The 24932-nt window shown below is 38.5% G+C and overlaps 3 protein-coding genes, 1 long non-coding RNA gene and 1 pseudogene across 5 annotated transcripts; 4 read left to right on the top strand and 1 right to left on the bottom strand.

Annotated features, from left to right (window-relative positions):
• The first annotated feature begins 274 nt into the window (after window positions 1-274).
• LOC116129506 (probable LRR receptor-like serine/threonine-protein kinase At3g47570) lies at window positions 275-3711 on the top strand. The gene is made up of 4 exons (XM_031415245.1): window positions 275-371; window positions 712-2139; window positions 2276-3175; window positions 3251-3711. Exons 1-4 carry the CDS (start codon window positions 275-277, stop codon window positions 3625-3627), a joined length of 2802 nt encoding a protein of 933 aa, XP_031271105.1. The 3' UTR covers window positions 3628-3711.
• Window positions 3712-10289: 6578 nt separating this feature from the next.
• On the top strand, window positions 10290-12509 carry LOC116129502 (LRR receptor-like serine/threonine-protein kinase EFR). The gene has a single exon (XM_031415239.1). The coding sequence runs from the start codon at window positions 10290-10292 to the stop codon at window positions 12507-12509; it is 2220 nt and encodes a 739-aa protein (XP_031271099.1).
• A 2577-nt stretch (window positions 12510-15086) lies between these two features.
• Window positions 15087-16342, top strand: LOC116129475. Its single transcript, XR_004127926.1, has 3 exons — window positions 15087-15313; window positions 15442-15517; window positions 15973-16342. It is a non-coding gene; the product is annotated as an uncharacterized LOC116129475 (long non-coding RNA).
• Window positions 16343-18406: 2064 nt separating this feature from the next.
• On the top strand, window positions 18407-22187 carry LOC116129473 (probable LRR receptor-like serine/threonine-protein kinase At3g47570). 2 transcript variants are annotated; one of them, XM_031415217.1, is made up of 3 exons: window positions 18407-19891; window positions 19982-21127; window positions 21202-22187. In XM_031415217.1, exons 1-3 carry the CDS (start codon window positions 18460-18462, stop codon window positions 21573-21575), a joined length of 2952 nt encoding a protein of 983 aa, XP_031271077.1. In that variant the 5' UTR covers window positions 18407-18459; the 3' UTR covers window positions 21576-22187. The 2 variants fall into 2 exon arrangements, with proteins under 2 accessions (XP_031271077.1, XP_031271076.1); XM_031415216.1 differs by having other exon boundaries at window positions 18407-21127; window positions 21202-22184.
• Window positions 22086-24107, bottom strand: LOC116129474 (annotated as a pseudogene).
• Window positions 24108-24932: the final 825 nt, after the last annotated feature.

The following is a 24932-nucleotide window of genomic DNA, read 5'->3' as shown; positions in this document are numbered from 1 at the left end:
TGGGATGAAATGCAAATGGTGTCCAGCTCAGTATTCAAGTTCCTTTCTACTGTAATTGATGAAGCTCCTTGGCACTCTACATTCAATGAGAGACCTAGTCATCCTCCTCTGTGCTTGTTACCGTAGCCAAAGCAAGTGAAACAGATCGTCTCGATTGTTGGCCATAAATCACATTCACGATCCACTTGGAGCCACGAGTTCATGGAACGGTTTGTGGACTTGTGCGACGGAAAAGTGTTACTTCTTATTGGAGTTGTCGACTACTTCAGCATTAATGGTAACGGAGACGCACTCGGGGTCCCGTTCCCAGTCAGCGAACGGGTGCCCCCTCCCATTGATCAGACGGGGTCACAGGGGCAGCCCCTTGACCCGTAGGCGGTTTTGGGTTTTCCATGTATAACTGCTGTAGATTTCTTTTAAGTTACTAACTCTTTTTAAGTTGAGCTTAGGAATAGAATCCTTGTAAAACTAGTTTTATCTTTTAAACCTAGTATATAAACATATTTTCTCTTTATATGCGTGTGAGAGTAATTCATTTATTGTAAACGGAGAGGTGAGGATATTGTATAATATTGACTCAGCTGAACGTAGCCCATATTAGGTAAACCAGAGTAAATTGGTGCATATTATTTTTTTGTTACTGTTTGATTTTGTTTACTATAATATTTTGTTCCTGTTGTTGTCTCTATTTCGTTGACTGCTGGCCTACAGCGCCAAAGAGTCGTGGAGTTGAACCTGAGCGGTCGAGCATTGGAGGTACCTTATCACCTTATATAGGAAACCTCAGCTTCCTTAGGTCCATTTATCTCCAAAACAACAGCCTCTACGGCCAAATTCCCCCTGAAATCGGTCGTCTTTCTGCGCTTGAAACTCTAGCACTGGACAACAATTCCTTTTCCGGAACAATTCCAAGCAATTTATCTCGTTGCTCTAACCTCATCCAGTTTTTCGCCAACAGAAACAACCTTGAGGGAGAAATTCCAGCGGAGATTGGAAATTTGTTGAATCTTAAGATACTGTCCATTAATAACAATCATCTAAATGGCCAACTCCCAGCTTCCATTGGGAATCTTTCAGCTCTTCAGGGAATTGATATAAAAGAGAATATCAACTTGAACGGGAAAATTCCAGATACCATTGGCCGACTCAGCAGCTTAACTTTTTTTAACGCAGCTGCAAATAAATTTTCGGGTATGGTTCCTCCTTCACTTTATAACATTTCCTCCCTTGAGATGCTTGCTCTGCTCTTAAATGAATTCCATGGAAGTCTACCTCTTGATATAGGCTTCACACTTCCAAACCTGAAAGTATTTAGTATTGCTGCAAACAACTTCACTGGTTCTATCCCCGTTTCATTTTCCAATGCTTCAAATCTTGTGGAGCTTAACCTTGCTGATAATCAACTTAGTGGGGAAGTGTCAATTGATTTTAGCGGTCTGAAGAATCCAGTAGAGCTAAATTTAGGGGATAATTATTTGGGAAGTGGGATACATGATCTTTATTTTTTGACCTCTCTAACAAACTGTAGCACATTCGTATCCATGGGTTTATACAATAATCAATTTAGAGGGGTGCTGCCTCATTCCATAGCCAACCTCTCTAGAACGATGACAATAATAGCGATGGGGTATAATCAAATATCTGGCACCATACCGCCTGGAATAGGAAATCTTGTCAATCTAAATGCCTTTGGTCTGGAGTCTAACAAATTTATTACTGGCCCTATTCCTTATGGTATTGGGCAACTCAAAAACTTGGGAGCTCTGAACTTGGAAGATAATAATTTAGAAGGGAGCATTCCCGACTCCCTTGGTAATCTAACAATACTCACCAAATTATCGTTGGGATCCAATAATTTGCAAGGCAATTTACCCTCCTCTCTTGGAAATTGTCAGAATTTGATACTGTTGTCGGTACCCCGAAATAAGTTGATCAATGGTACTGTGCCTCCACAAATTCTTGGCATAACAAGCCTTCTTCAGCTGGACCTATCAGATAACCTTGTCAGTGGTTCTTTTCCTTTAGAAGTGGGCAATTTGAAGAATCTGTTATATTTGGATGTATCTAACAACAGGTTTTCTGGTGGGATTCCTGCTACTCTAGGTGGTTCTACAAGCTTAGAAATTCTAGCTGTGGGAGGTAATGCTTTTAGTGGAAGTATTCCTCAAGTCTCTAAGTTCTTTGAGAAGCATCATAGGCATAAATCTTTCCGGGAATAATTTTGCTGGCCAGATTCCAAAATATTTCGAGAATTTATCCTTCTTGGAATTCGTAGACTTGTCTTACAATCACTTTGAGGGCGAGGTACCAACAAGAGGAGTTTTCAGCAAGGCAGAAAATGTTTCACTAATTGGCAACGAGAAGCTCTGTGGGCGCGTATCTGAATTGCATTTGCCATCATGCCAAAGCCAAACCAACAGACCGATGAAATCAACCAGCACTTTGCTTAAAGTACTGATTTCCGTGATTGCTGCTTGTTTAATTTTATTAATATGTTTCATTGTTGTTTTTACTCGAAGAAGGAAATTGGCACGGAAACCTTCTAGCGTGCTGCAGATGGAAGAACAATTTCCAATTGTTTCTTTTGCAGAGCTGAGTAAGGCAACTAATGAATTTTCATTATCAAACATGATTGGTCAGGGACACTATGGCTTGGTGTACAAAGGAACTTTGGGTGAAAATAAAATCTTAGTTGCAGTGAAGGTGTTTAATCTTGAGCAAAAAGGGGCTTCCAAGAGTTTTTTGGCAGAATGCCAAGCACTAAGAAGCATTCGTCACCGAAATCTTGTCAAAATTATCACTATTTGCTCAAGCATAGACTATAAAGGGTCTGACTTTAAGGCTCTAGTTTATGAAAACATGCAAAATGGAAGTTTAGAGGACTGGCTGCACCAGAGCGATGATCAACCTGACCTGCGTAATTTAAGTCTCATTCAAAGACTTAACATAGCCATTGATGTGGCCCATGGAGTTGAATATCTTCATCATCATTGCCAACCTCCAGTCGTTCATGGTGATCTAAAGCCAAGTAACATTCTCCTTGATCATGCCATGGTGGCTCATGTGGGTGACTTTGGGCTAGCAAGATTTTTATCTGATTGCCCACTTAGTATCTCTTCCGAAACTCAATCAAGCTCAGCTGGGATAAAAGGAACTGTTGGCTATGTTGCTCCAGGTAACTACTTCATGTTTATGGTTTGATCTTTTTTATCATATGCAGCTAAAACAATGAATGCACCTATTCTTTCAGAGTACGGTATGGGCGGTGAAGTGTGTATGCAAGGAGATGTGTACGGCTTTGGAATTCTGTTACTGGAAATGTTCACGGGAAGGCGACCCACTGATAACATGTTTAACGATGGGTTAACTCTCCACGGATTTGCTATGAAGGCTTTGGATGAAAAAGTAATTGAGATTGTTGAACCTTCACTTCTGTTTGATGAGAAAGTTGGCAATTTTGCTAGTCATAAAGGGGGAAGAGAGAGAATTGAGGAGTGCTTGATCTGTGTCGTAAGAACTGGAGTCCTCTGCTCAATGGAATCTGCAGCAGAGAGAATGGAGATGAAAGATGTTGTGACAAAACTATGCACTGCTAGGAAAAAGTTTCTTAATACTATGATTCGATAGATTAGATTATTGTACTGTACCCAAAGCCTATGTTAGATACCATAACGTGGCCTCTACTTTCTTGAGTCTTGTGCTTATTAGATATTAACCCATTGAAGTTTCAATTTCCTTTGCAGAGGAAATGAGAATTATCTGCCGCTAGAAACTTATGAATTATACCATTTACCTCGATTGAGCTACAACCCGGCTCTTTCTTTAGTCCAGAAACTCTCATACACTATCTTACTTCAGAAACACTATCCCATGTCCATGTATTGGCATGCACATTAAATAGAAGCACTAAACTTCCATGATTTTCAGGTACCAACTCAGGCAAACTGCTACAAACACCTGCAAGCTCAACATTGTCATGAATCTTGCAGTCCCCAAATAAGGCTTCCCATACAGAGGCAGTAGGAGCTATTGGTATTTCTCTAAACAAGTCTAATGTCATCGCAAAACAACCTCCTTGAAGAAAACCCGATTTCATCGAATTCCAAGGAACAACACCAATCATAACAAAAGCCCTATATGCCATACCCAAATCATTCCATGCATAAAAATGTATTAGTGAGTTAAGAATTAAAAAAAATATATATATTATGAAACATTAGGAAATTTAAGCTAAATGCTCAAATAATCTATTCTGAGATTTCATTTCATCATTCTCCTAAGAAAACTTTGAAACTCTGTACTTCTGAAAAATTCTGCCCCGCCTTCAAACTCTAGGATTGAGAAATAATTTCTTTTCTGGTCCTATCTGAATTGCAAATCTAATTTAAGTTGCATTTCTTTTCATTACTTCATTCTTATGAGAAAACCTTTACGACTGTTGATCTCTATTTCCTCAAGCATAAACTTTGAAGGAAATGAAGTTAAGGCTCTGGTTTATAAGTACATGCTAAATGGAAGTTTAGAGGAGTGGCTGCACCAGAATAACAATGATAAAAAGGGTATGGCTTCTGCAATCGAATCAACCGGTGATATCAAGCCAGGCAATGTTCTCCTTGATCATGATAAGATTGCTCAAGTGGGTGATTTTGGATCAGCAAGATTTCTATCTAATGGCCTACTCACTACTCACTACCCACTTCTGAAACTCATTATAAGCTCAGTTGACTATGTATGCCTCAAGGATCACTATAGTAAATGAACCATTAGGGCTTCAGTCTTCCATTATTGATTACTATCAACAGCCCACCGTGTTTTAACTTTTTTAATTATGTTTTTGGAAAGGGTTGGCACCCGCATTCTCCACTTTCTCACTGCTTTTGAATATATTCATAAGGATAATATAAATAATGATTCCGTCGTGTGTGTTCATCGATGATGAAGCTCACTTGGTTTCCACTTGCACACAGGAAATGGACAATGGTGGGTATAAAGTTTTGGATGAAATGGGGTGGTTGTTAGTGCTTAATTTCTCCTTTGCTTTCTACTGTACAATTATGAAAAAAAAAACAAAAAGAAGGAAAAATATATGACTAAGACGTGATGAATTATTGTGTATAAAGCTACTGTTTTGATGAATTATTGTTATGTTTTTATGATATGTTTAGTTGACTTTAGTTGTGATTAAGACATATTTTGTTGTAAGTTTATTTCAAATTCAAATGTGTAAAAATTATCCAATGTTTTAGGTAAAACAGTGGACTGGTTTTGTACATATATTATCCATTTTCTATGAATGAAAAAGAGAGCACTCATTTTCATGTTGCTGCCATCTCTTTCCTTTGCAAAATCTCTCTTCCTCATCAGTCTCCAGTAGAACCATATGAACCAACAATATTTTATCCCCTTTTTTTCTTGCATGGCTTTCTCTATAAAGTCCTTCAATTCAACTGTTGGTGTTTAAGCTTATGCTGGATGTGCAAAGAAAAGAAGAACTGAAGAGAACTAATCTGTATTTCATTAGCCAACAAAAACTGAATATAACATGCCTTTTGCTTACTGTTACAACCACTGTCAGTAAGTCTTTTACATAATCCCAGCTAATCCACACAAATCTAACAACTACATTACACATTGGAGACACAAAACCTCAAAAGAAGCTGAGTTTACCTAAGCCAAATATAACACAAAAGTTGACAAATCATCCTAAACTACTGCACTCAAAACAGCACCATGCACGCCATTTTTGTTTGCATCAAAATATCTTCAAACTTTTGGTTCCAGCACAGCATCAACCTTCAACACTCCTCCTTGATGCTTTGGCTGGAAACACCAAGTTTTAGTCTTAAGTCTTCAAACTTGGACTTGGACAAAGCTTTTGTCATAATGTCAGCAACTTGATCTTCTCCTTTGCATTGCACTAAGCTCACTTCACCATATTGTTCAGCTTCCCTTACTGCATGATACTTGATCTTGATATGCTTAGTTCTGCCGTGGAGTACAGGATTCTTTTCCATGGCCACAGCTGACTGGTTATCACACAAGATTAATGTAGGACCACCCTGCACTTGCTGCAAATCATCCAGCATCTTCCTAAGCCATACAACCTGATTCACTGCAACTGTAGCAGAAACATATGTAGCTTCAGCAGTAGATTGTGCCACAGTCTCCTGCTTCCTTGACAACCAACAAATTGCACCCTGATTTAAGTAGAATACATAGCCAGAGGTACTCTTTGCATTATCCAGGGATCCACCCCAGTCACCATCAGTATACCCCAACAATTTCAGATTTTCGGATTTCTTGAACCAAATGCCTAACATGATGGTTCCTTTCACATACCTCAGCACACGTTTAGCAGCCTTAAAATGCAGTTCACTTGGGTTGCTCATGAACCTGGAAAGGTAACTTGCAGTGAACATAAGGTCAGGTCTGGTGGCTGTATAATATAGCAAACATCCCACCAAACTCCTATAATTCCTTTCATCCACTCTCTCTGCACCATCAGTTTTGCTCAGTTTCAGGTTGGGAACCAGTGGGGTATCCACTGGTTTACAATTCTCCATTCCAAACTTCATGAGAATCTCGGTTGCATACCTCTGTTGGCACACAAAAATCCCATCTGTAGTTTGACTTATCTTGATGCCTAGGAAGTATTTCAGCAATCCCAAATCTGTCATTTCAAATTCAGTTTCCATGGCTGACATAAACCAGTCCAACTCTTCAGGATTGCTCCCTGTTACCAATAATCATCAACATAGAGAGAGATCACAGCCAATCCCCTTTCAGTTTTCCTAATGTAGAGAGTGTGTTCATTGGGACTTCTAGTGTAACCAAGACTGCACAAATGGTCATTTATTCGGCTGTACCAGGCTCTAGGGGCCTGGTTCAAACCATACAAAGCTTTCCTCAGCAGGTACACATGATCCTCTTTTCCCTCAACCTTGTAGCCTTCAGGTTGCTCCACATAAATCTCTTCTGATATCCACCTATTCAGGAATGTTGATTTGACATCTAGCTGGAAAATTTTCCAGTTAAATTGGGCAGCAAGTGCTAGCAACATCCTGATTGTGTCTTGCCTGGCTACCGGGGCAAATGTGTCTGAAAAATCAATGTCTGGTTGCTGTGCAAAACCCTTGGCCACCAGCCTTGCTTTGTGCTTGTAGATTGAGCCATCAGGATTGATTTTTAGCTTGAAGATCCATTTCACCTGAATTACTTTCCTTTTTTCAAGTCTTGGTACCAATTTCCAGGTTTGGTTTTTATCAGTCATGCTGAGCTCCTCCTGCATTGCAGCCTTCCACAATTCAGACTTGGCTGCTTCATAGTAGTTTCTAGGTTCCACCACTGCCACATTACACCTTTCGTACACATCAGCCAGGGATCTAGTCCCTCTTACCGCATGTTCTTCATCCTCATCAGAATCTACCTCTCGGAATAGCCCCTCATTCATCTCTTCCTATCTTGATTTAGCTTGCACATCAATTCTTTTCTCTTCCAAGTTCTAGACTGCACTTTCATCAACATTTATATCCCTTGTGATTACAATCTTCCTTGACTCTATAGCCTTTAGTGTTGCTGCTGTAACCTATAAATATCCCAACTTCAACCTTATCATCCAACTTGGATCTCTTGCTTGTTGGAATCATGACATAGGCTATGCTTCCAAATACTTTCAAACTCCCCACAGCTAGTTTAACTCCACCCCATGCCTCAATTGGTGTTTGGTGTTTGACTGCCTTGGTGGGCAACCTATTCAGGAGGAAAACTGATGTATTAACAACCTCAACCCAAAACACTTTAGGAAGATTCTTCTCAGCCATCATACATCTGGCCATTTCCATAATGCTTCTGTTTCTTCTCTCACAAACACTATTCTGCTGAGGAGTGTACAGGGCTATGAACTGATGCTGAATTCCAGCTTCATTGCAAATTGTGCTGAATTCATTTGAGGTGTATTTTGTCCTATTGTCACTCCTTATGGTCTTGATCAATGTTCCAGCTTCATTCTTCACCAGCAGCTTGAACCTTTTAAACACAGCAGCCACCTCATTTTTCTGCTTTAGAAAATACACCCAGGCCACCCTTGAATAATCATCAATGAAGAGTACAAAGTACCTACTACCATTTAAAGATTCAGTCTTCATAGGACCACACACATCAGTGTGGATCAATTGCAGCTTGTGACTTGCTCTCCAGGCTTGATCCGAAGGGAATGATGGCCTGCTAAGTTTTCCAAGTTGGCAGGCAGTGCATAAGGTCCTTTTCTCCTCTATTTCGAGCAGATCCAACACCATGTCTCTTGACTTGAGTTCTTTGATTCCCAAGTAATAAAAGTGGCCAAACCTTTTATGCCACAATTCTGACTCTTCAACCTTACTAGTTAGTGCTAAATTTTCTATCCTTTTCCACTCTACCGGGAAGCTTTTTCCCAGCATTCTAACACACATTAATTCATTTCCCTCACAATCCTTTATAATGCAAGCATGGTTTTGAAAATGTAAAGTGTAATTCTTCTTTAACATTTGACCTACACTCAACAGATTTTGTGCAATTTCTGGTACAAATAGAACACTTGAAATAATCTTAGTACCTACTTGAGTTTGGACTGCCACATCTCCAATCCCTTTTGCTTCCACATAATAACCATTTCCAACCTTGACTTTGGACCTGTAGGTTCTATCTAGCCTGACAAAGTTCTCCAAATTTGCTGCCATGTGGTTAGTACAACCACTGTCTATCAGTCAAACATCATCGTTGGTCTGCATTGAGTAGCATGAAGCTACAAACAACTGCTCAGGTTCACTGCCCTGCTGCTGATCCTCTACAATTTGTGCTTGTTGTGATGGTTGTGCACCTTTGTTCTTGCACACCTTTTCAATGTGCCCGAACTGTTTGCATCCTCTACACTGGATCCTAGGTCTAAACCATCACCTATTTTCTGGATGTCCTTTCTTTTGCAGTGGGAACATGGTGGATAATTCCTTCCTCCACTCGGTTTTCCCCACTGTCCACCAGTTCTCTCTTTTCCTCTCTTGTCTCTAGCATATTTCCTATTGCTTCCCTGCATATTCATTCCCTTTTGAGCAGCCATCATTGCACCTTCATTGGAGTCTTCTTGTCTCATCAGTCTTCTCTGTTCTTGAGCCTGCAGTGCATGGACTAATTCGGTGAGGCTGATTTGGGAGAGGTCCTTTGAATCTTCTAAGGAAGATATCTTGGACTCAAACCTTTCGAGTAAGCTAACTAACACTTTCTCAACTATCATCTTATCACTCATCTCAACTCCCAACAATCTAATCTTATTCACCACACTCATAAGCCTGTCTACATACTCTTTAACTTTCTCCATCTCCTGCATTCTCAACATCTCAAACTCTCTCCACAGGTTCATCACTTGCATATTTCTGGTTGTGTCACTTCCCATGAACTCCTCCCTCAACCTATCCCATGCTTCTTTTACAGTTTCACACGCCATTATCCTTGTAAACACAAGGTCTGTTACTGCAGAGTGTATATGAGAAAGGGCTCTTGGAGCTTTTGACATCTCTTCCTCATACATCCTCATCTGATTCAGAGTGGGGTTTGGACCAAGCTGCGGTGGCTATTGCTCCTCTTCCACATACTGCCACAACCCTTGCCCTCTTAGATAGGCTTTCATTCTAACAGCACAAATGTGATATTGGTCCCCATTAAACACTAGAGGTGAGAGAGAAGCCGACTGAGCTGCCATGGAAACCAGGTTGCAGTTTTTAGGACAGAGTTGTTCTTTCAAAAGGTTGAAGTTTGATGGTGATTCGCAGGTTGATTTTGAGTTTCTTAGATGATGGTTTGTTAATCAAGCTCTGATACCATGTCAGTGTTTAAGCTTATGCCGGATGTGCAAAGAAAAGAAGAACTGAAGAGAACTAATCTGTATTTCATTAGCCAACAAAAACTGAATATAATATGCCTTTTGCTTACTGTTACAACCACTGTCAGTAAGTCTTTTACATAATCCCAGCTAATCCACACAAATCTAACAACTACATTACACATTGGAGACACAAAGCCTCAAAATAAGCTGAGTTTACCTAAGCCAAATATAACACAAAAGTTGACAAATCATCCTAAACTACTGCACTAAAAACAGCACCATGCACGCCATTTCTGTTTGCATCAAAATATCTTCAAGCTTTTGGTTCCAGCAGATTGCACTTCCAGCACAGCATCAACCTTCAACATCAACTTTAAATCAGCATCAACAATTTGGGAACAACATTTGTCTTTCTAATTAATCTGTGCCTTCAAACATGATCACTTCAATTAGCTGCCATGCCATTCTGCTGTGGTGCGGCAGCTTCCTTCTATTTTCTAGCTTTTTCACCCCCACAATTAATGCAAACGAGACAGACCGTCTAGCCTTGCTAGCCATAAAGACACAGCTTCAGGATCAACGAGGAGTCACAAGCTCTTGGAACAATTCTGTAAAATTATGCCAGTGGAGAGGCATAACATGTGGCCGACGGCACCAAAGGGTCACTGTGTTGGACCTAAGTTACCAAAGCATAAGAGGTCGCTTGTCACCTTATATAGGGAATCTCAGCTTCCTGAGATCCATATACCTTGACGGCAACAGCTTATATGGAGAAATTCCTCAGGAAATTGGTCGTCTGTCCAGGCTTCAAATTCTAGTACTGGCCAACAATTCCTTCTCGTTTAACATACCATCAAATTTGTCTCGTTGCTCTAAGCTCACGGACTTTGTTGCCGATTACAACCACCTTGTAGGATTAATCCCACCAGAGTTCGGCTACTTGTTGAAGCTGGAGAGACTTCACATCCTTAACAATCATCTGACAGGAGAACTCCCAGCTTCCATTGGAAATCTTTCAGCTCTGCAAAGAATTGATTTACAAGAGAATAATCTGAAAGGACGGATTCCTGACAGCCTAGGGCGACTAAGAAAATTGTATTATCTCAGCGTGCATAGTAATAATTACTCTGGTATGGTTCCTCCTTCAATTTATAACATCTCTTCCCTTGAGTCACTTTCTTTATCGAGAAATGCTTTCACTGGAAATATACCCCTTAACATCGGTTTCACTTTACCCAATCTGAAAGTATTTCGGAATTATGATAACAATTTTACTGGTCCTCTCCCAGATTCGTTTTCCAATGCTTTAAAACTGGTAGAGTTTGACGTTGCTGAAAACAGTTTCATTGGTAAACTGTCGATTGATTTTAGTGCCTTTAAGAATCTGAGTTGGTTACAGGTGGCGACAAATCTTTTGGGAACTGGGGAAGCCAATGATCTTGAGTTTTTAACTTCTCTAACAAACTGCAGCAAATTAGAACTGCTTGCTTTTTATCAGAATCAATTTGGAGGAGTGCTGCCAAGTTCTATAGCCAACCTCTCAACAACATTGACATTCCTTGTGTTTACAGAGAATCAAATATCTGGCTCCATACCTCCAGGAATAGCTAATCTTTTCAGACTAGATAGAATAGCTATGGACGTTAACCAATTATCAGGCACTATTCCACATGGTGTTAGTCAGCTTAAAAAGTTACAAATACTCTACCTGAATGATAACAATTTACAAGGGAGCATTCCCACCTCTCTAGGAAATCTTACACTACTATACCATCTTGATTTGGGATCGAATTTTTTGCATGGCAATATACCCTCCTCCCTTGGCAATTGTCAGAATTTGATTATGTTGTCTGTCTCCAGCAATAAATTCACTGGTTCCGTGCCTCAAGAAATTCTTGGCATAACAACCCTGTCAACTTACTTGGGCCTCTATGATAATCTTCTCAGCGGCCCTTTTCCTTCAGAAGTTGGCAACTTGAAGAATCTTGTTTTCTTGAATGTATCTAAAAACAATTTTTCTGGCAAGATTCCGGATAGTATAGGAGGTTGTACAAGCTTGGAATCTCTTTCTATGAAAGACAATTCTTTCAACGGAAACATTCCTTTTTCTATGATTTCTTTGAGAAGCATTAAAAAGTTAGATCTCTCTAGCAACAATCTGTCAGGCCAGATTCCAAAATTTCTGGAGAATCTTTCTTTTTTGGAGTACTTAAACTTGTCCGTTAATCAGTTTGAGGGTGAGGTACCAACTAAAGGAATTTTCAGCAACACAACAGAATTTTCAATAACTGGCAATGAGAAGCTTTGTGGGGGTTTAGATGAACTGCATTTGCCATCATGCCAATCCAAAGGATCAAAGAAACTGAAAATCACTCTTCTCAAAGTGTTGATTCCAGTTATTGGTTCATGTTTGATCGTATCAGCATGCTTCATTCTTGTTCTTACACGAAAAAGGAAATCTGGAAATCTGTCACAAATGGAAGAACAATACCCAAGGGTTTCTTACGCAGAGCTCAGTAAAGCAACTAATGAATTTTCTTCATCAAATATGATAGGACGGGGAAGCTATGGTACTGTGTACAAGGGAATTCTGAGGGAGATGGGAATGTTAGTTGCGGTTAAGGTGCAATCTTATGCAAAAAGGGGCTTAGACTAAACATAGCCATGTGATGGCTTCTGCGATCGAATATCTTCACCACAACTGCCAACCACCTTTGTTCATGTGATCTAAAGCCAAGCATGTTCTACTTAATCATGATTGGTGGCTCATGTGGTGATTTCGGGCTAGCAAGATTTCTATCTGATCACTCAGTTAGTACCACCTCTGAAACTCAATCAAGCTCAGTTTGGATAAGAACTGTTGGCTATGTTGCACCAGTACTATTCATTACAGTATTGATTCTTTTAATTTTATATTTGCCATAGATTCATTAAGAATAAGTTACCTCTCCAATGTTAACTGAAACAATAAATACACATGTTTTTCAAGAGTATGGTATGGGCAGTGATTTGTCGATGTCAGGGGACGTGTACAGCTTCGGAATCATGTTGCTGGAAATGTTCACAGCAAGCGACCCACTGAAGACATGTTTAGCGATGGATTGACTCTACATGATATGTCAAGATGGCTTTGCCAGAGAAGTGCTGGAGATTATGAAACTTCACTGCTGTGTGAAGGAAGGACTAGAGGTGCAAGGATGAGATTGAGGAGTGCTTGGAATCGTAGTTAGTATTGGAGTTCTCTGCTCAATGGAATCTCCAACTGACCGAATGGAGATGACAGATGTTTAACAAAATTATGTGCAATCAGAAAAAAGTTTCTTGGAAACAGATTAATTGAAATTGTCAGATGCTAGACATAAAAGGTCCTGTGTTTGTATTAAGGGATCAAATAATTACCAATAAGCAGACTGTATTTCTTGCAGACTTCAATTTTAGACCATTAAGAGATTGTACCGAGTAATAGCAGTACACATTGTAAGTTTTCAAACCTACAGGATTTTATTTAGGGTGTTGTGTAAGATTAGAAATTTGCAAGGCTGTTTTAAATTTGTTGCTTGTTGGTGTTGTTATTGTTGTTTGGTCGGTGCAGTAATTTGCACTTTGGGAGTATTTATGTTTAATCAAGTGTTATTTGCTGGTGCGTTAATGGGTTCTACTGTTTTATGGCTCCTTCTGAGATTGTCAGCTTATTGATGTTGTCTTTGATTGAATTAATTATACGAATATCATCAAGCCATGAGGAGTTTCATGAAAGGCCGTAACTTATGGCGTTATATTACTAGTGATATCTGTAGAAAAGTTGCTTAATAGTTCAAAGGTGAGTTCACATGGTTTGGTCTATAGCTCATAAATACCATGAACATTTTTGTCTCACATTCACACATGTTCAAAGACTTGAAATTGGACTTCTACAGAGAAATTTAATGCCACAAATTAGAAGCAAAATTTTAGCTTCATGTCTCTCAAATAACGTAGCTGCGTTTGGATGAATATTTTCATCCATATTTTGAGTCAGATTTTGAGAATAGTTTTTGGTTCAATATTTAGACTAGGATTTTCAAAATTCTATTCCAACACTTTTCTGACACTTGACCGTTTGAATTTTTTTTTTTTGCAGTCTTTCTCTTTTTCATGCGTTCTCTTTTGACACTTATGATACGTTGAATTTTTTTTTTTGTAGTTGTTAATGAAGTATATGTTTAAGAGAGATTGTATGTTTCTAAATTAGTACTTTTGTCATATATGTATTAATATGATGTTTTTAGACAATTGGATTAGTACTTGAAATTAATATGGGTTTTTGTTTCTTAATATCTACGGGTGACAAAATTACCAATAAAATATTTAGTATTATTAAAATGTAACTTGATAAGTTATATATATAATAATATATTATTTTAACAAAATTCAACAAAATATTATATTAATAAATTATTTATAAAAAATATATATTAATCAAATATTCAACACAAATATCAAAGTCAAAATACTTAACCAAACACATATTCTGTAAATCCTATTCTCGTAATCATAACCCTATCCAACTATCCAATCCTATCCCTAAAATCCTATCCAAAATACTGAACCAAACGCAGCCATAAATATTCTCAAGCTAAGATGGCAGCTACAAGTCTTTACAGATCCCTTATTTTGTCCCGTAAATTTTGACATGAAATGGCTTCCCTTCACTATAAATATGGGTGCATTTTGAGGGGAAGAACAACACACATTCTCAAGCAATACAAACACTAGAGACGGAAAACTTGAGTTCGAGAAATTAGAGTGTGTGAGAGATATTGGGTGTAATTGGGATTTGAGATTGAGAGTTTCACCAAATATTGTATACTCTATTTTGTTAGTGAAATTCTTCTTCTATCTTCGCCCATGGACTTAGGTTAAAAAACCAAACCATGTAAATTATAGTGTATATCGTATGCGTTATTATTTTTTCTTGTTTTTTTTTTACCGTTAATTTTATCCGTGGGGTTGGTTCTGTCACAACAATATCAAAGAACCCGATCAAAGTTAGCATGAAACCAATGAAAATTTTCAGGTTCGATCGAATTGCAATAATACAATCTTGGGCTTGTATTAAGACATTATTAGTTGTTAATATACTGAGTCAATTCAATATTCTTCAGTTGAACGGTACATTTTTTTAATAGAAGAAAGAAAAGTATATATTCAAACTTTACAAATTTACCGAGGACACCCATCCAGAACTTGCTAATATAACATTATTCAGTTGAAAAAGTAATTGCAGAAATTGAGATGATAACAAATTAACAAATTCAGTCAAGTTCAACTGGGTTTTTAAAAGTTGAGTATCTTTTTTCTGCGACATTTTTTCTTCGTGGTTTCAAACACTGTCGTGGTGTCTCTGTTCTATGTCGGCGTAGAAGAAAAACTACAAGCTTTGAGTGATCATCTTGCTATGTCATTTCCTGCGTCTGCCAGGTATTTTCCTGTCTTCTTTTATCGTATTTTCAAATAATGTGGATTTCCTCGAAGTTCCCTAGATGTTTAAAAATTTCCGTGGAGTGGAAAGGAATTAGTGTTGACTGAATATTTTATTTCTCCTAAAGTTGAAAAGAGCAGAAGAGCTCAAACAAGTCAAAGGGAGCGCGTTTTGTTTTTCAACAAATGATCCACCGCGTTAATGTAAGTCAATTTTATAAATTAATTAAGTGATTTCAGACATCAGAATTTCTTTTTTTTTCTTTTGTTAATCAGGTTAACTTGTGCATACCTTAACTAGTCTTCTAGAGACTTGAAGTTAACAGCCAGATAAGCCTCCATAGTTATCCGTTATTAGTAGTCGTAGATATTCAAACTCAAAACCTCTTAAGTAATACGTCTACGAGCTTAATCCCAAAGAAACCATCAAGCTAGTTTCAGACATCAGAATTTCGACCATTCAAGGGTTCAAATTACATAATCATGGTGATGGATTTTTCTTCAACAAGAATTACTTTAATTTTATAAGTATTAGGTAAATGTGTACGTAGATCAATATTAAAAAGAACACCAACATATTATTCAAGCGTTCGGATTACATATTGATGGTAACAGATCCTTTTAACTGATTGTATAGACGATTCTGACTCTATATAAAGGTCCTTTGCAGCAGCTTGAAACCAGTATCAACATTTTGAGCTCAACATTTTGTCTTTCTTTAATTCGAAGGTCATAAAAAATGCTTAGTTCAATCAGCTGCCCTGCCATTCCACCATGGTGCATCACCTTGTTGCTGTCTTGTAGCTTCGTCACAATTAGCGCAAACGAGACAGACCGCCTTGCTTTACTTGCCATAAAGTCACAGCTCCAGGATCCACTAGGATTTACGAGTTCATGGAACAGCTCTGTAAGCTTCTGCCTATGGAGAGGTGTAACTTGTGGTCGTCGGCACCAAAGGGTCACTAAGCTTGATCTAAGAAACCAAAGCCTAGCAGGTTCTTTATCACCATATATTGGGAACCTCAGCTTCCTCAGGTCCGTCAACCTCAGAAACAACAGCTTCTATGGTCAAATTCCAAATGAAATCGGGCGTCTATTCAGGCTTGAAAGATTAATTCTGAACCAGAATTCCTTGTCAGGTACAATACCAACCTCTCTGTCCAATTGTNAATTTTATTCAATATTTTTTAAACCCCCTAAATTTGTTAATTCAATTAAATACCCCTAAATATTTTTAATATTTTTGTTACAGTGACTCCGGCCACCCTCCGGTGGTGGTGGCCGGCTGTCCATATTTGAGGGTGGATTGGGGGTGTTTTTATTAACTTTTAATGTTTTATTATAAGGGGTGTTTTGTAAAAAAACAAACATAAGGGGTATTTTATAATTTGTAAATCCTACATCGTAATACCCACCCAATTCAACTTTTTTATTAACTTTTTTTAAAAAACTTTTCCCAAAAACACAAAATTGTGAAACGGAGCCTAAGTTTTCAGTTTTCATGTTCCCACCCTTAAACCAACATCTTTAGCAACTTTTAGACTCTGACACAAGCACAGAAAGTGATATTACCATACTGCCCTTTACAAAATATTTTTAAATTCTTTTAACCCCCACCCCCTCTTCCAAGCCTTTTTTGGGCCGCAACTTTCGAGCCTTTATCCGGGCGCCCTTCCCACTAGAAATGGCCCTCTACCCAGCCATTCCACTCCCTGGTGTACCCTCTCCAAAACCCCCTTATCCCCCAACCCTCTTTGCTCCTTTTTCACGATCTTGAAGGCCATTTTCCTTGGGTTTTGTTTGAGTTTGAAGGATTGTTTTGGGCTGATTTTGTTGGATGTTTGGACGCAAATTGAGATTCTTTAGAAGTGTTTGTGACTTGTTGGATTTTTCCGATCGCCAACTCCTCTGAAAGCTCTCTCCTTTGACCTTCTTTCCAAACAAACACAACCTGTTCGATAAAAGGTCGCAATCAGCGACCTGCCCTCCAACTTGCGCTCTCATAAACCTTCTCCTAGCCGCCGCCACCACCCCAACACCTTCCACGGCCACAACCACCTCACCACCAGTAGCGTCCCCACCATCCTCTCCAACCTTCTTTTTACCATTTTAGCAGGAGATGGCGCATGTTAGCTTGTGTTGTTTGGGTGCTTTTTTCCTAGCCGATTTCCTCTCGCCCACGACTGACCATCCCTTTCTGTGAGGGTTATTTAACTTATTTTGAGACTTTGGGGGTTATTTTGAAACTTTTATTTTTAAAATAGTTAAATGACCATTTTAACGTTTTATTAAATGGATTTTTTTGTCAATTTAAGGGTAAGAATATGAAATTTATTAAACGGGATGGAAACTTGGCATTTCGCCAAACTTGGTGGGAACATGTCGTTTACTCATATATTGAGTTAATTCTCTGTTATTCATTTAAAGGATACAATTTTTTAATAAAAGAAAGAGAAGCCGGCTTCATTTCATTCATTATTTGATGATTTTTAAAATAATATTTAAAAAAAATTAAAATAATTAAAATTAAGTTATCTTTACGAAAATATAATTATTAATGTTTTATGAGATAAATAAAATAGAATAAAATTTAGATGTCAGTCTATGTCCCCATTTTAGTAAAATAGAATAAAAAATATAAACAAAATTAAGAAACTAACATCTACTGGACTAATGTCTAATATTTTAATAATAAAATTTTATTAAACAAAATTAATGGACTCGCCATTAACAATGCTTTTAAAAAATAAAAAAAAATTTAGACGTCAGTCTATGTCCATACTAAGCATTTTTCTTTGCAAAAAGCCTGCAAGCATGAGATCAGATTCATGAACTGCAGAAAATCACCAATCAAAGTTGTGTAAGCTGAAAAAGCAGGCCTGAATTTGAGTGTTGTTTGTTGAAAATGTCAGAGAAACTTTAGTTGTTGAAAGGGTGACTCTTTACAGGTTTGGGAATACTTCCCTGGAAAAAAAAAAAACAAGAAGCAGGCGCCATGAAAATAAAGTAAAAAGCAGGTGCTATTAAATAGAGAAATGGACGGCCCGTCCAATACTCTATATAAAGGTCCTTTGCAGCAGCTTGAAACCAGTATCAACATTTTGAGCTCAACATTTTGTCTTTCTTTAATTCGAAGGTCATAAAAAATGCTTAGTTCAATCAGCTGCCCTGCCATTCCACCATGGTGCATCACCTTGTTGCTGTCTTGTAGCTTCGTCACAATTAGCGCAAACGAGACAGACCGCCTTGCTTTACTTGCCATAAAGTCACAGCTCCAGGATCCACTAGGATTTACGAGTTCATGGAACAGCTCTGTAAGCTTCTGCCTATGGAGAGGTGTAACTTGTGGTCGTCGGCACCAAAGGGTCACTAAGCTTGATCTAAGAAACCAAAGCCTAGCAGGTTCTTTATCACCATATATTGGGAACCTCAGCTTCCTCAGGTCCGTCGACCTCAGAAACAACAGCTTCTATGGTCAAATTCCAAATGAAATCGGGCGTCTATTCAGGCTTGAAAGATTAATTCTGAACCAGAATTCCTTGTCAGGTACAATACCAACCTCTCTGTCCAATTGTTCTAACCTTGTCCTTTTTTTTGCGAATAAAAACAAGCTTACTGGAGAAATCCCAGAAGAGATTGGCCATTTGTCGAATCTCGTAAGGGTGTCCCTTGGTTACAATAATCTAAAAGGACAACTTCCAGTTTCCATTGGGAATCTTTCAGCCCTGCTGGGATTTGATGTAAAAGCCAACAGCTTGGACGGGAGGATTCCTGATACATTTGGCCAACTAAGAAGCTTAGATTTTTTTAACCTGGGTCAAAATAATTTCTCTGGTGCGGTTCCTCCTTCAATATATAACATTTCTTCCCTTGACACATTTGCTCTACTATCAAATAGATTTACTGGAAATCTACCACTTAACATAAATTTCACCCTTCCCAACCTGAGAAGATACAATATTCATGGAAATGATTTTACCGGTTCTCTCCCAGATTCATTATCCAGCATTCCAAATATTGAAACGCTTGATGTCTCTGACAATCAACTCAGTGGGAAAGTATTGACTGATTTTAGTGTTCTTAAGAATCTCTCATGGCTAAATTTGGGTGATAATAATTTGGGAACTGGGAAAGCAGGTGATCTTGATTTTGTGACCTCTCTAACAAACTGTAGCAAATTGCAAGTGCTTGGTTTATATCACAATCAATTTGGAGGGCTGCTGCCGCACTCTATAGCCAATCTGTCAACAACATTGACTAGACTAGCCATAGGAGCCAATCAAATATCTGGTACAATACCACTGGGATTAGGAAATCTTATCAGACTAAATGTAATTGGTATTGAGTCAAACCAATTAACAGGCAATATTCCAGAAGTTATTGGTCAGCTCAAGAACTTACAAGCTATAGCATTTTCTGATAACAATCTACAAGGGAGCATCCCCAGCACTGTAGGTAACCTAACACTTCTAAACAGCCTCTGGTTGGCATCCAATAAGTTACAAGGCAACATACCCTCTTCCCTTGGCAATTGTCAAAATTTGATGCTGCTGAACATTTCCCGAAATAAGCTCACTGGTATTGTCCCTAAACAAATTCTTGGCATTACCACCCTTGCACTTCACCTCGACATTTCTAATAACTTTCTCACTGGCCCTTTTCCTTCAGAAGTGGATAAATTGATCAATCTTGATCGGCTGGATATATCAAGAAACAATTTTTCTGGTGAGATTCCTAATACACTTGGTGCTTGTATTACTTTAGAGTATCTAAATATACAGGGCAATTCTTTTCTTGGAGGCATTCCTCAGTCTTTAAGTTCTTTGAAAAGCATTAAACAGCTAGATCTCTCAAGCAACAACTTGTCAGGCGGGATTCCAGAATTTGTGGAGAATCTATCATTTTTGGAATACTTAAACCTGTCTTACAATCACTTTGAGGGCGAGGTACCAAAAAAAGGAGCTTTCAGCAATTCAACAAAAATTGCACTTGCTGGGAATGAGAAACTTTGCGGGGGTTTAGATGAACTGCATTTGCAACCTTGTCAGTCCAAAGTATCCAAGAAGCTAAAAGTCCCTCTCCTGAAGGTGATAATACCAGTGATACTTTCATGCTTGATCTTGTTATCATGCTTCATTGTTGTTTGTACTCGACGAAGGAATTCTGCTCATAACTCTTGTAGTATTCCGCGCTTGGAAGAACAGTTTCCAATGGTATCTTATTCAGAGCTGAGGAAAGCAACTAATGAATTTTCATCTTCAAACATGATTGGCACGGGAAGCTGTGGCTTTGTATACAAGGGAATTCTGGGTGAAAATGGAATGCTAGTTGCAGTGAAGGTGCTTAATCTTACGCAAAAATGGGCTTCCAAGAGTTTTAGGGCTGAATGTGAAGCATTAAGAAGCATTCGTCATCGAAATCTCATCAAAATTGTCACTATTTGCTCGAGCATAGATTTCAAAGGGGCTGACTTTAAGGCTCTAGTTTACGAGTATATGCCAAGCGGAAGTTTAGAGAAGTGGCTGCACCAGAGCTATGATCAACTCCATGTTAGTAATCTAAGTCTTCTTCAAAGATTAAACATAGCCATCGATGTGGCTTCGGCAATTGAATATCTTCACCTCCAGTGCCAATCACCAATTGTTCATGGTGATCTAAAGCCCAGTAACATTCTGCTTGATCATGACATGGTGGCTCGTGTGGGTGACTTTGGCCTAGCAAGATTTCTATCTGATCGCCCGCTAAGCACCGCCGCCCCTGAAACTCAATCAAGCACAATTGGAATAAAAGGCACTGTAGGCTATGTTGCCCCAGGTAAACACTTCAAGTTTGATATTTTAATTATATCTTTAATAATACCATGTGGCTCATGTTTGATATTTGTTCAGAGTATGGTTTGGGCAGTGAAGCTTCGACACCAGGAGATGTGTACAGTTTTGGAATTTTGTTATTGGAGATGTTCACAGGAAGGCGACCTACTGACAGCATGTTTAACGATGGGTTAACTCTCCATGGATTTGCCACCATGGCTTTGCCAGAAAAAGTGATGGAGATTGTTGAACCTTCAATTGTGTTGGGAATAGGAGTTGACAACTCTGCAAGTCATGCTGAAAAAAGAGAAAGAATTGAGGAGTGCTTGATTTCTGTAGTGAGAACTGGAGTTCTCTGCTCTGTAGAATCTCCAACAGACAGAATGGGGATGACAGACGTTGTAGCAAACTTGTGTGCTGCTAGGAAGAGCTTTCTTGATAGCAATATCTGACACTTGATTAAGGATGTTAAGCAAAGTGCTCAAAAAATATATGTCAAGGACCAAGTAAATCACAAATGTGATAAATGTTAGATGATCACTTTGTGGGGTTCAAACACAAGACCTCGGGATAATCTAAGGCCTTGTCATCCGGCCACAAGCAAGTGGTTGATATTGCAGTTTTTGCTTGTATTAAGACAGTATTCCAAGATATTATAAATGAGATACGATTCCAAGATTTAAGTACAACTCAAGGATGTCCATCTAGAACTTGCTAACATGCATTATTCAGTTGAAAAGTGATTGCAGAAATTCAAATGACAAATGTTATAGCAAAATTATGCACCGCTAGGAATAACTTTCCCAATAATAAGATTTGATGCATTCTATATTGTATAATTAAGGGGATTAATTTAACATAAGATAGCCTGTAACTCCTGCAGTCCTGTGCTTATGAGACACCATCTTTTGATGTTTCCTGTCAATTCAATAGTCTTTAGTTGAAGGGAAATCGCAGCAACAGAGTGAAATGAATTCAATTCTACTGTTCCTTTGAAATAACAACACAAGCTCAAAGTTCATAAGACCAGAATCTGAAAATTTTCTTCTGGCAATTCAACTTTCTCTGTTACTTCAACATTAAGTACACAACAAATTAGAAATTTAGATCAATAAACTCTCCAATTGAAATGCATGAAGATCCACTATCTATCAGAGACTTCCTGCCAATCTCTGATATTTCCTTAACTTTCTTCCTAATCTCACTCTCGCCATCCATTATGCATCTCAAGGTTCTCTCTATCTCGTTTGCTGGTATAACATCTCAACCCACCCTCCTATAATCTAATCTCATCTCCACAGCTAATCCCAGCTCCTTCACCATCCTAAATGCATTAATCTGTTGTTCTGCATACATGGGCCACGTTACAATTGGTACACCATACCACAAGCTCTCTAAGATTGAGTTCCATCTGAAATGAGATACAAACCCTCCAATTGCATTGTGTGCCAGGATCTCCACTTGAGGAGCCCGCCAACATATCATTCCTCTTCCTCTGATCCTCTCCAAAAATCCTTATGGTAAAACATCATGATTTGTGCTATGTACAGATGGTTCATCTTTTGGTGGTGAGACACATATAGACCACAAGAAACATTACCCACTACGCTCAAGTCCCATTGTCAACTCTTTAACTTGTGCTGTACCAAACCTCCCCAAGCTTCCATAACATAAATACAAAACTGAAGATTTTGGCTGATCATTAAGCCATCTTAAGATCCTCTGGCGTTGAGCCCCTTCCACATCAGCATTGACCTTAGGCCAACTCTGTAGTGAAGCACTGGTCCAACTGGGTACACTGGAGGGTTTAGGCTACCAGAAAATGAGTTGATTGCATATGGCTCTAGCTCAGAAAAAGTATTTACAATTATAACATTGGCATTCTTGAAGCTTTGAACAAACTTGAAATAAGTTTCATAACCACCATCCTTGTTAAATAAAGGTGAAGGCAAAACACATGCAGGAACTGGGTTGACAAAACCTGGCACTAGCAACTCAGTATTTGAAGAAACAAGCTCAGTACTGATCTGATCATGGCAAGTTAGTAGATGCAGCATGAGAGCCAAGAATCCAGCATTAGAAGTATATATAAGAAGGTAGACCCAGTTCACTAGCAACATCAATCATGGATACACAAAAGAAATCAATAACTAACCCAGTAACTCTGAGAGAGTCTGAATTCAAGCAAGATGATACAATGTTTCTGAGGTGGGGCACATTTCTTTGTACAAAGAGACTGAAGTTGTATTCTGGGGATCTCTTTGAACGTTCTGAACTTTCTGAAGGAGGGTCTATTTCAGGGAGGTCTAGAAGTTGGACTTTCAGATGGGAGGCTGTGACTGATTTGGTGTATCTATCAACAAAGGGAGCCTAAGGAAACTTCATGGACAAGACAGTGATCGAAATTCGATCAAATGGATCAATCAGACGCTTCACAAATTCAAGAGTTGGCAGCAAGTGACCAATTGCTATTTGCTGGTGATGGGATGAATATGAGCTCTGCATTCTTCATCTCAGCTTTCAAGTCTTTCTTTCTATAATCAGCATATGTTATGTAATGCTTCTTCTTCCTCAACCCAAAAAGTAGGAAAAAGAAAATATAGCCAAATATTCCTGGATCTTGCCTCTTGAATATCTGACCATTTCTCAGAATTTATAGATTTGCACATGCGGCATGTGGGTAAATAACATTGTCCCAAAAATTAAAAAGAGTAAACAAAGAGAGAAATACAAAACTAATGCCACCAATTTTTGATGATGTATAATACTGTAATTACTATAAACAGTTTTTCAATTACCCATATACTATATATATGTAACTGTTCTATGTACTATCATACATGATAGTACATGGAGAAAGACATGACTAAAAACGTTACCGTGCCGGTATTGCAGTGTGACCTTGAATTAATGTGATGAAACAACAACACCATAGTTTGTGAAAGACTGTACCGTGTTCGCGGATAATATTATCCAGAGCAACTAAAAACTGTGTAACTTAATCACTNTTGTTAAATAAAGGTGAAGGCAAAACACATGCAGGAAGTGGGTTGACAAAACCTGGCACTAACAACTCAGTATTTGAAGATACAAGCTCAGTACTGATCTGATCATGGCAAGTTAGTAGATGCAGCATGAGAGCCAAGAATCCAGCATTAGAAGTATATATAAGACGGTAGACCCAGTTCACTAGCAACATCAATCATGGATACACAAAAGAAATCAATAACAAACCGAGTAACTCTGACAGACTCTGAATTCAAGCAAGATGATACAATGTTTCTGAAGTGGGGCACATTTCTTTCTACAAAGAGACTGAAGTTGTATTCTGGGGATCTCTTTAAACGTTCTGAACTTTCTGAAGGAGGGTCTACTTCAGGGAGGTCTATCAGTTGGACTTTCAGATGGGAGGCTGTGACTGATTTGGTATATGGATCAACAAAGGGAGCCTAAGGAAACTTCATGGACAAGACAGTGATCAAAATTCGATCATACGGATCAATCAGATGCTTCACAAATTCAAGAGTTGGCAGCAAGTGACCAATTGCTATTTGCTGGTGATGGGATGAATATGAGCTCTGCATTCTTCATCTCAGCTTTCAAGTCTTTCTTTCTATAATCAGCATATGTTATGTAATGCTTCTTCTTCCTCAACCCAAAAAGTAGGAAAAAGTAAATATAGCCAAATATTCCTGGATCTTGCCTCTTGAATATCTGACCATTTCTCAGAATTTATAGATTTGCACATGTGGGTAAATAACATTGTCCCAAAAATTAAAAAGAGTAAACAAAGAGAGAAATACAAAACT

The sequence above is a fragment of the Pistacia vera genome, unplaced genomic scaffold (genome assembly GCF_008641045.1).
Source record: "Pistacia vera cultivar Batoury unplaced genomic scaffold, PisVer_v2 Contig212, whole genome shotgun sequence".
Lineage (NCBI taxonomy): Eukaryota > Viridiplantae > Streptophyta > Magnoliopsida > Sapindales > Anacardiaceae > Pistacia > Pistacia vera.
The sequence above is the reverse complement of the archived record's forward strand: the minus strand, read 5'-3'. Positions and strand labels throughout refer to the sequence as shown.